The 16,640-nt window shown below is 45.2% G+C and overlaps 1 protein-coding gene across 4 annotated transcripts in view; it reads left to right on the forward strand.

The window, feature by feature from the left end:
- LOC119974384 (uncharacterized protein PB18E9.04c-like) overlaps positions 1 to 16,640 on the forward strand; it is a 96,247-nt gene that overhangs the window by 19,809 nt on the left and 59,798 nt on the right. For all 4 annotated transcript variants that reach the window (XM_038813190.1, XM_038813192.1, XM_038813194.1 and 1 more), the window contains exons 3-6: positions 397 to 534; positions 4,453 to 4,599; positions 10,756 to 10,902; positions 14,545 to 14,946. In XM_038813190.1, coding sequence (XP_038669118.1) covers positions 397 to 534; positions 4,453 to 4,599; positions 10,756 to 10,902; positions 14,545 to 14,946 — 834 coding nt within the window. The remainder of the gene's footprint in view (positions 1 to 396; positions 535 to 4,452; positions 4,600 to 10,755; positions 10,903 to 14,544; positions 14,947 to 16,640) is intronic.

A 16,640-nucleotide genomic window follows, 5' to 3' on the forward strand; every position in this document is an offset into this window, starting at 1 on the left:
AAGAAGGCAGCTCACCACCTCCTTCTCAAAGGCAGTTAGGGATGGGCAACAAACGCTGGCTCAGCCAGCAACGCCCATTTCCCTTGAACAAAAAATGAACAGTACTGGGTCTCCCAGTGATTTACTAGATTGTTGGAGGAAAGAACCTGCACAGTCTCTATGGGCTGAATGGTCTCCTTCTGTCCTGCGCTGCTCTTTGATTTCCCCAGAGCGAGACAAGAGTTGGACACGGGGCAGAGATAGTCGAGTTTGTTTCTTGGCCAATGACCAGGAATTGATAATGGTCTGGGATAAGCTGAGCTGAATTACTCTCAACACAGTCACATTGATCAAAGCCGGAATCTTGGGGAAAATAACCGGCGTCAGCTTCCAACTCCAGTCTGTGCTTCTTTCCAGAGGGAATAACGACCAGGCGAATTAGCCAACAGTGTTTCACTGCATCGAATGACTTCTCTTTGAACAGCGGAGTGGTTTCCATCTCCCAGAGCAACAGTTTCTGTGAATCTGACCGCTGCAATAATCAGATAGTTTCAGGTAAGTTTACAGTGAGTAATATTCCAATTGGTATCTGAGGAACACATTTCAGGAATGTGTGTCATGCATGTGTGTCATGTTGATTTTCATCAGTTGTCTTGGCATCAAACCGGGGGATTACCACCTGGCACTCGCACACTGCCCAAAGAACCTACATCTTTGCAAAGCTTTTGATCAAATGTCTCCTTAGAAAGCTGGGTGCTACTTGATGTTTAATAACACGCCAACGTAATATTTAGCATATTTTTAAAATATTCTGACATGAAGTAAATGTACGGTCTTGTTTTTTATTTATTTATGTGTAACTTGTAATTCATAGGCCGTCCTCATAGGCCCCAACACATCATGAACTGGATTTACCAGCTGAGGGAGTTAGTGCGACACCTCTTAAAACCCCCTTCCACTGACTTCAGCTCCAGTCCCCACCGAATACTCATTCTTGTTCCAGGCCCCACAGAGGGCATTTGGTCCACGTTAGAATTGAGCAAAATGTCGGAACATACAAATCAGAAGCCGGAGTAGGCTATTCGGCCCATCCACACTGCTCCGCAATTCAATAAGGCCATGGCTGATTTGATTATAAACTCAGCCCAACAATACTGCCCGACCCACAACAGGTTTTTCACCCCTCCTTCCCTGAACCAGAGGTTAGAATTATTCCCTGAGCCTTGTATAAATTGGTACAGGGTCCACACAATTGGAGATCAATACGTGGCTGTACTGCTGGTAGTAGACGTGGTTACTGGTTCGTGGGGCACTGACATCAAGACTGGGAAAAGAAGGGCTGGACCGTTGTGACAGCTTACGTCTTAACTGTGCTTGAACCAATGTTCTTGCAACCCACTTAACTAGGGAAGATGAGGGGGCTTTACTTAAATGTGGGAGGGTGGGAGGGATGGTTCTGGAGAGGGGACCTATGAGCTTAAAAGAGAATTTGGGAGCACTGCAAGGCAACATTTTAGTTAATGGAACTCTTTAGTTAATGGAACTCACAGTGTGACAAGAAGTGTACACACAAATAAAACACAATATAGGGTCAAAGCGGAAAATAGCAAAACACCAAAATTACTGGCGCATTGCTTAACTGCATGGAGTATTTGACACAAATTGAATTCACGGCAAAGATTGAGGTTAATGGGAATAGCCTTACATTACTGATACAACCTGACGAGGAGATCAAAGTTGTGAACTAAATATTCAGGGAATGTGACTTTCCATAAGGAGAGTCAGGAAGGAAAGGATGTTGGATAGTTTAGAGACGGAATAAGTATGATCACAAGAAATGATGTTGGATCAGAAGATACAGAACGCATATAGAAACATAGAAACACAGAAAATAGGAGCAGGAGGAGGCCACTTGGCCCTGTGAGCCTGCTCTGCCATTCATTTTTTGAATAAATCTTGAGTACCCAATTTTATTTTTCCAATTGAGGGTCAAATTATCATGACCAATCCAACTAGCCTGCACATCTTTGGGTTGTGGGGTGAAACCCACACAGACACGGGGAGAACGCGCAAACTTCACACAGACAGTGACCCGGGGCCAGGATCGAACCCGGGTCCTCAGCGCCATAGGCAGCAGTGCTAACCACTGTGCCACTATGCCACCCTCTGTTGAGCCATTCAATATGATCATGGCTGATAATCCAACAAAATAACCTAAACCAGCTTTTCCCCCAAACACTTTGATTCCCTTCGCCCTAAGTGCTATATGTACCAGCTTTGTTGAAATACACAATGTTTAGGCCTCAACTCCTTCCTGTGGTAACGAATTCCACATGCTCACCACTCTCTGGTGAAGAAATTTCTTCTGTAATTGAATCTCTTGCAATGAAGGCCAGCATGCCATTTGTCTTCTTTACCGCCTGCTGTACCTGCATGCTTACCTTCAGTGACTGGTGTACAAGTTCACCCAGATCTCATTGCACATTTTCCCCTCCTAATTTTTGGTCATTCGCATAGTAGTGTTCCTTCTTGTTCTTTATGCCAAAGTAGATGTCCTCGTTAAACTGCATTTGCCATTAATTTGCCCACTCGCTCAGCTTGTCTACATCACACTGAAGGATCTCTGGAAAACAATAAAGAGGGAAAAGTTAAACAAGAGGTTTGACTAACTAGTACAACAAACACGGACTGTAAGAGCTTCTTTAAATATATAAAGGGAAAGTGAGACCAAGGTGAACATAGGCCCTTTACATCGACTTGTTAGAGAATGAGTCTGGAGCATTCATAATCGAGGTCCTGGGAATGACAGAGAAGTTGAAAAAATATTTTGTGCCAGTCTTCACAGTTGAAGTCAACAGTAACACTCCAACAATTCTAAGAATCCAGCAACAAAATGGAGAGAGGGAATATAAATACAATAACTGTCACTAGAGAAAATGTAGTAGGCAAACTAATGGGGCCAACGGCTGATAAGCTCCCTGGATCTGATGGGTTGCCTCCTAGGTTAGTACAGGAAGTAGCTAAAAAAGATAGCAGAAGCATTGGTAGTTATCTTTTAAGAATCCTTAAACTCTGAAGAGGTCAATGCGTATGGAACCCTGGTTATTCCATTGGAAAGTGTGGAAAAGCACAGCATTTAGAAATATATATTATTATTATGCAGTCATCATGGCTTCATGAAGGGACAAATCATACCTGACAAATTTCTTAGAATCCTTTGAGTTGGTAATGAACATGATACACTATATATTGCTGACTTGGATGTAGAAAGTGAATGAACTATTGCCACATTTTCAGATCGTACAAAAATAGGTGTGAAGGCAAGGAGTGAGGAGGCCACAAAGTCTACAGAGGGAAATAGACAAGTAAATTGAGTGGGCAAAAACTTAACAGATGGAATAAAATGTGGAATTATACACTTCTGTAGGAAGAATAAAGGAGCTGAATATTTCTTAAATTTGAAAGGTTGCAGAAAACTGCAATACAGATGGATTTGGGAATCCTCATGCATAAATCACAATAAGCTCACATGCAAGGTCAACACGTAATAGGAAAATCAAATCGAACATTGGCCTTTATTTATATGGGAATAGCGTACAAAATTAGGGAAAGTTTGCTAAAACTATACTTTAACACTGGCTGGACCGCACCTGTTATACTGTGAGCAGTTTAGGCTAGTAAAGATATATTGGCATTGGAGGCAGTCCAGAGAAAGTTCACCAGATTGATCCCGAATATGGAGGGATTTTCTTCTGGGGAGGGCCTGTACTCATTGGAGTTTAGAAGAATGAAAAGCGAACTTATTGAGGCATATACGATTCTCAGAGTCCTTGACAGGGTAGCCGCTGAGAGTTTGATTCCTCTTGTGGGATAGTCGAGGACCAGAGGGCATAATCCCAGAGTAAGTGGTCACCAATTTAAGACAGAGATCAGGAGGAATTTCTTAGAATCATAGAATTTACAGGACAGAAGGAGGCCATTTGGCCCATCATGTCTGCACCAGCCCTTGGAAATAGAACCATACTTAAGCCCCAAGGTTTATAGGGATAAGGCAGGAACCTGCAGTTTAGGATCGCTAAATCAGACCAGTCATTATCTCATTCAGTGAAGAAGGAGAATGGGTGGGTCAAATGGCCCACTTCTCCTATGTCTCATTGTCCTATCGTGAAGTTTTCCTGCACTTTTTCCTGCCCATCCCGGGTTAAGGAATTGCGAGACCTTACATGGTTGGGGCTAAAACAAATAACCTTGGCCTTCGGGAAAGATGGGCTATTGCGGGTTGGTGCCTGATTTAGCCCCGAATCCTCACCTTACACTTTGCACTGTAGCACTGCAGTCATCTGGAAACGAATAGCTGGCGGGGTTGGAAACAAACGGCCGATTTCCAGCTTTCGAGATGAACCTGGGTGTGTTACTGTGAAATTGTATTGAGGAGGTTCTGAAGGTTTTATCCAATGAGTGTTTCTATTTCAGAGCCTGCCAATACCACAGTCAATGGATTGCAATGTTTCGGATGTTATAACTCATCCTCCGAGTCCTGCATTAACAGTCTGAGGAAAGTGAATTGTGTGGGAGCAGAGAATCGCTGTTTCAATGCGACAGGAATACAGGAGGCATTGGGTAGGTTTAATTATACTCGCTGAATAGAACATCGAACATAGAACATACAGTGCCGAAGGAGGCCATTCGGCTCATCGAGTCTGCACCGACCCACTTTAGCCCTCACTTCCACCCTATCCCCGTAGCCCAATAACCCCTCCTAACCTTTTTGGTCACTAAGGGCAACTTATCATGGTCAATCCACCCATCCTGCACATCTTTGGACTGTGGGAGAAAACCAGGGTCCACAGAGGAAACCCACGCAGACACGGGGAGAACATGCAGACTCCGCACAGATAGTGACCCAGCAGGGAATCGAACCTGGGACCCTGGCGCTTTGAAGCAACAGTGTTAGCCACTTGTGTTACTGTGCTGCCCAAATGCTGCGATCCTCAATTTAACAGTGCCTTCGATATTCATGCCTCAACCTCGTCAGTTTGAAGAGCGCTTTTTTAATAAAAAGAGAAACATTGATCGTACAAAACAAGGGATGCCATTCGGCCCGTTGTGTTTATGCTGGCTATCTGGAAGAGAGATCCCAATAGTCCCAATCACCTTGGGCCCGATTCTCCGCTCCCCACGCCGGGTGGGAGAATCGCGGGAGGGCCGGCCGACTCACGACAAGCCGCCCTGGCACCCCCCGTGATTCTCCCACCCACCGCTCGGAGAATCGCCGCTCGCCGTTTTTCACAGCGACCGGCGATACTCCGGCCCGGATGGGCCGAGCGGCCTGACGTTCCTGACCTGTTCACGCCGGCGGCAACCACACCTGGTTGCTGCCGTCGTGAACATGGCACCAAAGCTTCGTTTGTGGCTTGTGGGGGGCGGAGAGGGGAGTGAGCACCATGGCCGTGTCACTGAAGGTTGGCATGCAGGTATAGCAGGTGGTGAGGATAGCTAATAGCATGCTGGCTTTCAGAGGAAGAGGATTTGAGTATAGGAGCAGGGATGTCTTGCTGCAGTTATATAGGGCCTTGCGGAGACCACACCTTGAGTATTGTGTGCAGTTTTGGTCTCCAAGTTTGAGGAAGGATATTCTTGCTATTGACAGTGTCCAGTGAAGGTTCACCAGACTAATTCCTGTCCTGGCTGGACTGACATATGGATTCAACCTTATCCTCCATAGCACCGATGTCATCCCTTACTATGATGTGGAGATGCCGGCGTTGGACTGGGGTGAGCACAGTAAGAAGTCTTACAACACCAGGTTAAAGTCCAACAGGTTTGTTTCAAACACGAGCTTTCGGAGCACGGCTCCTTCTTCACCTGAAGAAGGAGCCGTGCTCCGAAAGCTCGTGTTTGAAACAAACCTGTTGGACTTTAACCTGGTGTTGTAAGACTTCTTACTGTGCTCACCCCAGTCCAACGCCGGCATCTCCACATCATGGCTTCTATGACCTAGGCACTTCTGTATCCATCTTGCTAGCTCACCCCTGATCCCGTGTGACTTCACCTTTTGTACCAGTCTGCCATGAGGGACCTTGTGAAAGGCCTTACTGAAGTCCATATAGGCAACATCCACTGCCCTACCTGCATCAATCATCTTTGTGACCTCCTCGAAAAACTAGTGAGACATGACCTCCCCTTCACAAAACCATGCTGCCTCTCGCTAATACGTCCATTTACTTCCAAATGAAGGTAGATCCTGTCTCGAAGAATTCTCTCCAGTAATTTCCCGATCACTGGTGTTAGGCTCACCGGCCTGTAGTTCCCTGGATTATCCTTGCTACCCTTCTTAAACAAAGGAACAACATTTGCTATTCTCCAATGCTCCGGGACATCACCTGAAGACAGTGAGGATCCAAAGATTTCCATCAAGGCCTCAGCAATTTCCTCTCGAGCCTCCTTCAGTATTCTGTGATAGATCCCATCAGGCCCTGGGACTTATCTACCTTCATATTTTTCAAGATGCCCAACACCTCGTCTTTTTGGATCACAATGTGACCCAGGTTATCTACATTCCCTTCTCCAGACTCAACATCCACTAATTCCTTCTCTTTGGTAAATACTGATGCAAATTATTCATTTAGTAGCTCGCCCATTTCCTCTGGCTCCACACATAGATTCCCTCGCCTGTCCTTCAGTGGACCAACTCTTTCCCTGGCTACCCTCTTGCTTTTTATGTACGAGTAAAAAGCCTTGGGAATGTCCTTAAGCCTATTTGCCAATGACTTTTCGTGACCCTTTTTAGCCCTCCTGACTCCTTGCTTAAGTTCCTTCCTACTTTCCTTATATTTCACACAAGCTCCGTCTGTTCCCAGCATTCTAGGCCTGACAAATGCTTCCTTTTTCTTTTTGACGAGGCCTACAATATCTCTTGTTATCCAAGGTTCCCGAAATTTGCTGTATTTATCCTTCTTCCTCACAGGAACATGCGGTCCTGAATTCCTTTCAACTGACATTTGAAAGCCTCCCACATGTCAGATGATGATTTACCCTCAAACATCCGCCCCAATCTAGGTTCTCCAGTTCCTGTCTAATATTGTTATAATTAGCCTTCCCTCAATTTAGCACATTGACCCTCGGACCACTCTTATCCTTGTCCAGCAGCACTTTAAAACTTACTGAATTGTGGTCACTGTTCCTGAAATGCTCCCCTACTGAAACTTCTACCACCTGGCTGGGCTCATTCCCCAATACCAGGTCCAGTATAGCCCCTTTCCTAGTTGGACTATCGACATATTGTTTTCAGAAGCCCTCCTAGCTGCTCCTTACAAACCCTTCCCCGTCCAAGCCCCTTGCACTAAGTGAGTCCCAGTCAATATTGGGGAATTTAAAGTCTCCCATCACAACAGCCCCGTTGCTTTTACTCCTTTCCAAAATCTGCCTACCTATCTGCTCCTCTATCTCCTGCTAGCTGTTGGGAGGTCTGTAGTAAACCCCCAACATTGAGACTTCACCCTTCTTATTCCTGATCTCTACCCATATAGCCTCACTGCCCTCTGAGGTGTCCTCCCACAGCACAGCTGTGATATTCTCCCTAACCAGTAACGCAACGCCTCCACCCATTTTACATTTCCCTCTATCCTGCCTGAAACATCTGAATCCTGAACGTTTAGCTGCCAATCCTGTCCTTCCCTCAACCAGGTCTCTGTAATGGCAACAACAGCATAGTTCCAAGTACTAATCCAAGCTCTAAGTTCATCTGCCTTACCTGTTATACTTCTTGCATTATAACATATGCACTTCAGGCCACCAGTCCCACTGTTTTCAGCAACATCTCCCTGGCTGCTCTTCCTCAGAGCCATACTGGCCCTATTCCCTAGTTCTCCCTCAATTTTTTCACCTTCTGACCTATTGCTCCGGTACCCATCCCCCTGCCATACTAGTTTTAACCCTCCCGTGTGACACTAGCAAACCTCACGGCCAGGATATTTATGCCTCTCCAGTTCAGATGCAACCCGTCCTTCTTATACAGGTCACACCTGCCCCGGAAGAGCTCCCAGTGGTCTAGATAATGGAAACCCTCCCTCCCACACCAGCTGTTTAGCCTTGTGGTTAGCTGCTCTGGCACGTGGCACAGGGAGTAATCCCGAGATTACAGCCCTAGAGGTCCTGTCTTTTAACTTTCTGCCTAGCTCCCTGAACTCCTGCTGCAGGACCTCATGCCTCTCGCTGCCTCTGTCGTTAGTACCAATATGTATAACAACCTCTGCCTGTTTGCCCTCCACCTTCAGTATGCCCACTACCCATTCGGAGACAACTGGACCCTGGCACCAGGAAGGCAACATACCATCCTGGAGTCTCTTCCATGTCCACAGAAGCGCCCCTGTGTCCCTGACTATAGAGTCCCCTATGACTATTGCTCTTCTGCGCTACGACCCTCCCTGCTGAACATCAGAGCCAGCCGTGGTGCCATTGCTCTGGCTGCTGCTGTTTTCCCCTGATAGGCTATTCCCCCCAACAGTATCCAAAGTGGTATACCTGTTCGAGAGTGGGGCAACCACAGGGTATTCCTGCACTGGCTGCCTGCCCCTTCTGGTGATCACCAATCTCTCTGCCTGCACCTTGAGTGTGACCACATTTCTATAACTCCTATCTATGATGCTTTCTCCCACCTGCATGCTCCTCAGTGCATCCAATTGCTGCTCCAACCGAACAATGCGGTCTGTGAGGAGCTGCCATTGGTTACACTTGCTGCAGATATAGTCGATGGAACGCTGGAAGTGTCACAGATCTGCCACATCTCACAGTTGGAGCACTGCATCCCACTGAGTGACATTTAAGCATTAATTAATTAATTAAAAGTAAACACTTGAATTATTGTTAGATTGAGTTACAATTAACTATATGGCCCTGACGCTGGATAATTTGTACTGTAAAATTAAATGCTAAATACCAATCTCTGCCCTCAAGTTTAGTTACTCCACTATTTAGTTAATCAATTAGATTTTTTTGCAATTTTTGTTTTTCAAATTTAACAGATTTATCAGATAACAAATTTAACAGATAACAAATCACAGCATTCAGGATCCTGACCTTCCTGTTGCTTGCCATTTTGACAAAAGACCCTGCTCCCATGCCCACATGTCTGTTCTTGGACTGCTGCAATGTTCCAGTGAAGCGCAACGCAAACTGGAGGAACAACATCTCATCTTCCGGTTAGGCACGCTACAGCCTTCCGGCCTAAACGTCGAATTCAACAACTTCAGATGATCAGCCCCACCTCGACCCATTTGTTTTCATTTCATTTTAACTGTCTTTTACCATTTCTTTCTTTCTTAATATACATTTAATTCTCCCCCCCCCCCCCCAATCTTATCCACCTTTCCGTAACCTTTCTCCTCTTTGCTTCCCCCTTCCCCTCCCCCCACACCTACAGTTCATCCTCTGATGTTAGTTTCCCTGCTGTTTGACCTTTCACATCTTTTGCCCTCTCTGGGGACTGCCATTAACACTCTTTATCCTTAGTATCTGTGGCCATTAGCACCCAGTTTCCCTGGGTTTCTGTGGCTGTGACTCATCTCACTCCACAGTATAAATATTTCCCACTCTCTCTGTCTGTTAGCTTTGACAAAGAGTCATCGGACTTGAAACGTTAGCTTTTTTCTCTCCCTACAGATGCTGCCAGACTTGCTGAGATTTTCCAGCATTTTCCCTTTCGTACCAAGTTCCAATTCCCACTCTGGATGTGCTCACTCACTCAGGCTGTATCTCCTTCACCTGCGCAAAGCTGCTACTGTCTGTCGCTAGTGGACGGAGTGAATGTTTGTGGATGGTAAAATGAAACTGGCTGCTTTGTCTGGATGATGTGGAGCTTCCAAAATGTTGTTGGAGCTGCAGTCACCCAGGCAAGTGGAGAGTTTACCCAGTCATGATTCGCTGTTCCACTGTGTTTATAATCTATAGTTGATGTGGGCTGTTGTGCGTCTATTGAAGCAAGACCATGACCATTGAGAGCTGGTGATTGGGTAGCACTCTTGAATCCCGCTCTAATATGGGGCTGCCAACCAGCCAACTAGACACTCCTCGCTTCTCAGCAATATGATCTAGCTGAGCCCTTCAATGCCCCCATAGACTCCATCTAGCAGGGAACCTTCCCTAGTCTCTGCCCCTTCTGACAAAGCCTGATTCATGTTTGGAAATAACTCAGCACCCCTGTATTTCTATAGATTCGGGAGCTCAAAGACCTTATCCAGCTCTAGAATTTGGTCCTCTACCCTGCCCTTTGTTCACTTGTTGGCATCTCTCCCTTCTCCTTATTCTTCTCCCCCTCATTCTCTGTTATTCCCCTCCTCGAGTCCCTCATCCATTCCCACTGTTGCTCACAGCTCCTCCAATCATAGATTACATCTCTCCTATTCATGCTCACAGATGAAATTGATCATTATTGGCTGCAGTGATGGGTCTCTGATATCTGTCTGCTTTCCCAAAATCACAATATGGACATGGCCATGATCCCAGGTAAATTACAAGCAAGCCAAAAGTTGACCAATCCACACCGAGCTCAAATCCAAACTAAGGCAATCTGAGTATCTGGCTCGTTTGAATTGCAGTAAAATGGAACTACGAATGAAAAGCTGGTGGTGGTAAAAATGACCACCAAAGTATTGAATTGTCATCAAATTTAATCAAGTTTGCCGCTGTCCTTTAATAACGTCAACATCTGGATAATGGATCACTTCTTTATAAGGAGTAACTCCACTGAGATTAAATATTTTTTGTCTCTCTTTCTAGTAAAAGTTGGGCTGCACCTTACCACCAGAGGATGTGTTTCTGAGAACATATGCCGACCAATACGTTTGCTCGACTTTTCTATAATACTGAATGAAGTGACGTGTTGTCAGGGGGATCTGTGTAATGGTGATGCGAGCACTACCACAGGTAAAGGTCACACAGCCACGGTGGAGGAGATCAGTGCTATTTCCCTTGTAGGTTTTGGCAACATTGAAATAGACAATGTCCTTGAGTCACTGAACTCTGTTCCCTACAAAGACCATGTTCAGCATGGAAAAGCGAGTTTCAGCAAAGTTGTTTCCCATCTCACTGTTATGTGTTGTTTGTTATTTACAGCACAGAATATGGCCATATGACCCATAGTGTCTGCAACGGCTTTCAAAAGAGCTACCCAGCAGGTGCCATTCCCCAGCCCTATCTCTGTTGCACTCAAAAGTAATCACTTTCAAATATATATCGAGCTCCCTTTGGAAACCTCCTGTAGGAGCGTTTTCAAGGCTTGAGTATTGAGCTAGCTTTTACGTGGAGTTCCTCCCTCTTAGTTACAGCTCATCTGAACACACAGATCTACAGACACACATCAACCTGGTTAAGATGGCTTTATTATTCTAAGTTTGGTCCATGTACATGGGAGAGAGATATGGATAAATGCCAAAATCCCTCTGTCTGACACTGGCATAAACACACCAATTATAGAAATTCCCAAAAATCAATAGCCCACCTCAGTTGGACTTGACCCACTCCTGGAGCTGTCAAGTTTATATTGTCCAGTAAAATTTACTTTAAGCAAAATGACGACTTGTGATCTGTTCATGATTTAACCCCATCCTGCCACCTGTTGTTTACTAGAATCCTGTGTCCATTATAAAGTTGTTTTTCTGACATTCCCAACCTACGTGTCACAGGCAGCTCCTGCCCACCTCATTCTCCCCTTCTCTGAAGAGGTTCCTCCAGGTGCTCCGCTTTCCTCATACAGTCCAGAGATGTGCAGGTTAGGTGGATTGGCCATGCTGATTTGTCCCTCAGTGTCCAGAGATGTGCAGGTTAGGTGGATTGGCCATGATCAATGTGTGGGGTTACAGGAATAGGGCACAGGAGTTGGTTTCGTTAGCATGCTCTTTCGGAAGGTTGTTGCAGACACGATGGGCCAAATAGCCTCCTTCAGCAATGTAGGGATTCTATGCACTCCTGTCAGTGAGGACAGTTTCTTCTTATTCATTCTGTGAGAACAATTCATGATTTTGAACAACTCCACTAAATCTCATTTTCTGCCTTGAGCTGAGCAGATGAACGTCTCTACTCTCGACACATATCTGTGTCCTCCATCAGATCTCATCCTAGGGTAGCATTGCTTCCCTGTGACAGATTCTCCAGAGATCTCAGTGACACAAACCACCTTTATTCTTTCACTGTTCATTGTATTTCTACAATTTCACGATACATTGTATTGTTCACTGAAATTGTAGAGAATTTATGAAGGGGAACAGGTTGTTCGGCCCAACTGTACAATGCTGATACTTTTTTCTTCATATAATCTCCGTCTCTTCCTATTTCGTCCACCTGTAACAACATATCCTTCTCTTCATTCCCCCATCACGTGTCTGCTCCCTTCAAACCCATCCAGGCTTCATGAATTCATTTAAAACTGGAACTTAGCTGTCACATCCAACAATACAAATAGAGGTCACATGAAGCTGCATTTGCAAGCTGGCACAGTGGTTAGCACTGCTTCCTCACAGCGCCAGGGACTAGGGTTCAATTCCAGCTTTGGGTGCGGAGTTTGCAGTTTCTCCCTGTGTCTGCATGGGTTTCCTCCGGGTGCTCCCACAGTCCAAAAGATATGCACGTTAGATAGACTGGCTATGCTAAATCGCCCCGTAGTGTTTAAAAAGATGTGTAGGTTAGAATAAGGGGTTAATGCAAAGGGTGGGCATCAGTAAATTGAGGGACCTGTTTATCGGCGGGAGGTTTGCGGGCCTGGGGGAACTGGAAGATAAATTTGGGCTTCCCCAAGGGAACATGTTCAGATACTTGCAGGTAAAGGCGTTTGCTAGGCGACAGGTAGAGGGATTCCCTTTGCTGCCCTCGCGGGGGACGATGGGCAGAGTGCTTTCGGGTGTGTGGGTCGGAGAGGGGAACGTGTCTGACATCTATAAGGTAATGCAGGAGGTGGAGGCATCGTCAGTGGAGGAGCTGAAGGCTAAATGGGAGGAGGAACTCGGGGAGCAGATAGAGGACGGAACTTGGGCGGATGCCTTGGAGAGAGTCAACTCTTCCTCCTCATGTGCGAGGCTTAGTCTCATCCAATTTAAGGTGCTGCACCGGGCCCACATGTCCGGGACTAGGATGAGTAGGTTCTTTGGGGGTGAGGACAGGTGCACCAGATGTTCGGGGAGTCCAGCAAACCACGCCCATATGTTCTGGGCATGCCCGGCATTGGAAGAATTCTGGAAGTGGGTGGCGGGGACGGTGTCAAGGGTGGTTGGATTCAGGGTCAAACCAGGGTGGGGAATCGCGATTTTTGGAGTTGCGGTAGAGCCGGGAGTGCAGGAGGCGAAAGAGGCCGATGTCCTGGCCTTTGCGTCCCTAGTAGCCTGACGAAGGATCTTGCTACAGTTGAAGGATGCGAGGCCCCCAAGTGTGGAGACCTGGATCAGTGACATGGCGGGATTTATAAAATTGGAAAGGGTCAAATTTGCCCTGAGAAGATCAATACAAGGGTTCTAGAGACGATGGCAGCCTTTTCTGGACTTCCTGGCTCAAAGATAGGTATCTTGGTCAAGGGGCTGGTTTAGCTCACTCAGCTAAATCGCTGGCTTTTAATGCAGACCAAGCAGGCCAGCAGCACGGTTCGATTCCCGTACCAGCCTCCCCGGACAGGCGCCGGAATGTGGCGACTAGGGGCTTTTCACAGTAACTTCATTGAAGCCTACTCGTGACAATAAGCCATTTCCATTTCCATAACAGCAGCAACCCGGGGGTTATTGTAGTTTCTATTATGTAACTTAATATTGTGTTAATTTGCATTGTTATTAAAATGCTGTGTTGTTCATGGAGGTGGGGGCGAATGTTTATGATGGCTAAATATTATTGTTATTTTTGGTATTTTATTATGGTTTGTTGTTGTATAAATTCAAAATTTTTCAATAAAAATTATTTTTTAAAAAAAAGAATAAGGGGTTAATGGGATAAGGCGACAGAGTGGGCTTGAATGAAGTACTCTTTCAGAGGGTCAGTGCAGACTGGACGGGCCTAATGGCCTCCTTCTGCACTGGAGGGATTCTATGACTGGAGGTATTCTATGACCTCATTGAAACGCTCATTGAAGCAGAGTCTTATTAAATGGCAGAGAAGGCTTGAGCGGCTAATGGACTACCCCTGCTAATTGTTGTTCATATGTTCCTATTATCTACCATAGATAATTCTATGTTCCATCATCGTGAACTGCTTTACAAAATCTCTTTCAATCAAGTGTGCATTTGTTTTGGAGCTCAGGCAATCAGTCCACGATTATAGATACCAGTAATTTTCAACAACTAATGTTAAACTGACAGCTTTGTAGTTTATTTTGTTGTTATAAATCCATGCTCGCTATTTCATAAATGAAAACATACTAAAATATAACCAATTATTAAAAGGTTCAGCAATTATCTCCCCTATCATAATATCTTACATAAGCATAATGTTGTCATTTCTATATTTGTGTTCCTTCGGGCACTGTACTTGTTCAAAAACTAATTAAATACCTGTATTAATCTCACTCCGTTTGTCCCATTGTCTGACATGTAGGTCCATGGACATCAACCACAGCATCAACCAGCATATCGATCGCAAAAACAATTGCCACATCAACAGCAATTGAAAGCAGTACGTCGACCCTGATTGCAACGAGCAAATCGACCCCAATTGCAAACACATCAACACCGATTGGAACCACCACATCGACCCCAATGGCAACCAGTACATCCAGACCGATTGCAACCAGCACACCCACCCCGATTTCAAACAACACAACTCCAACAACAACCAGCACATCAACCTCATCTGTAACCAGGAAATGGACCACAGAAACAAACAATACCTCAAACCCAGCTTCAACTAAAATTCCAATCACAGTTCCAAACCATAAAATAACTGCAGCAAATACCATAAAGTCAACTCAAGGGAACGACAGTGGCATACTTAGAACAGGTAAGTGTACTGTGGGACCAGATCCAAATAGGAGGCCTTCCCAACATGGAGTCACAGAGCTTTATAGTGCAGAAAATGTCTTTGGCCCAGTTTGTTTGCACCAGCAATCAAGTACCTATATTTTCTAATGACAATTTCCAGCATTTGATCAGTAGCACTGTATGTTATTGTGTTTCAAGTGCTCATCTCAATGCCTCTTAAATGTTGTCAGGGTTCCTGCCTCTACCACCCTTTCACATAGTGAGTTCCAGATTCCCATCACCCTCTGGATGGAAACCTTTCTCTCCAAATCCACTCTAAATCCTCTTTCCCTTAACCGCAGCTCATGCCTCCTGGTTATTGATCCCCTGCTAAGGGGAAACATTCATTTCTATCAACACTATCCATGTCCTTCATAATGGTGTACCCAATGATCAGCATACCCCTACACCCCAGCCTTCTCTGCTTTAATGTAAACAACCCCAGACTTGCCAAGGTCTCTTCACAAATGAACCTATCCAATCAAGACAACATCCTGGTCAATCTCATTTGCAACCTCTCTATTGCAGTCACATCCTATCAATAGTGTGATGACCAGACCCCAATTATTATGAGGATCCATTGAAACATTGAAAATAGGTGCAGGAGTAGGCCATTTGTCCCTTCAAGCCTGCACCATGTGATCATGGCTGATCATGAAAATTCAGTATCCCACTCCCGCTTTCTCTCCATACCCCTTGATCACTGTGGCCATCACTGAAACATCGTTAACGGATGATCACGACTGGGAGTTAAATACCCAAGGGTATCAAACTATTCGGAAGGACAGAGTGGATGGTAGGGGAGGTGGTGTTGCTCTGTTATTTAAGGATGATATCCGGGAAATAGTAAGGGATGACATCGGTGCTATGGAGGATAAGGTTGAATCCATTTGGGTGGAAATCAGGAATAGTAAGGTGAAAAAGTCATTGATAGGAGTAGTCTATAGGCCACCAATTAGTAACATTATGGTGGGGCAGGCAAGAAACAAAGAAATAACTGATGCATGTAGACATGGTACGGCAGTTATCATGGGGGATTTTAATCTACATGTTGATTGGTTTAACCAGGTCGGTCAAGGCAGCCTTGAGGAGGAGTTTATCGAATGTATCCGCGATAGTTTCCTGGAACAGTATGTAATGGAACCTACAAGGGAACAAGCGGTCCTAGATCTGGCCCTGTGTAATGAGACTGGATTTATTAATGATCTCATAGTTAGGGATCCTCTCGGAAGGAGCGATCACAATATGGTGGAATTTAAAATACAGATGGAGGGTGAGAAGGTAAAATCAAACACGAGTGTTTTGTGCTTAAACAAAGGGGATTCCAATGGGATGAGAGAAGAGCTAGCTAATGTAGACGGGGAGCAAAGACTTTATGGTGAAACAGTTGAGGAACAGTGGAGAACCTTCCAAGCGATTTTTCACAGTGCTCAACAAAGGTTTATACCAACAAAAAGGAAGGATGGTAGAAAGAAAGAAAATCGACCATGCATATCGAAGGAAATAAGGGAGAGTATCAAATTGAAGGAAAAAGCATACAAAGGGACAAAGATTAGTGGGAGACTAGAGGACTGGGAAATCTTTAGGGGGCAACAGAAAGCTACTAAAAAAGCTATAAAGAAGAGTAAGATAGATTATGAGAGTAAAGTTACTCAGAATGTAAAAACAGATATT

This window comes from Scyliorhinus canicula, chromosome 12, assembly GCF_902713615.1.
Source record: "Scyliorhinus canicula chromosome 12, sScyCan1.1, whole genome shotgun sequence".
Lineage (NCBI taxonomy): Eukaryota > Metazoa > Chordata > Chondrichthyes > Carcharhiniformes > Scyliorhinidae > Scyliorhinus > Scyliorhinus canicula.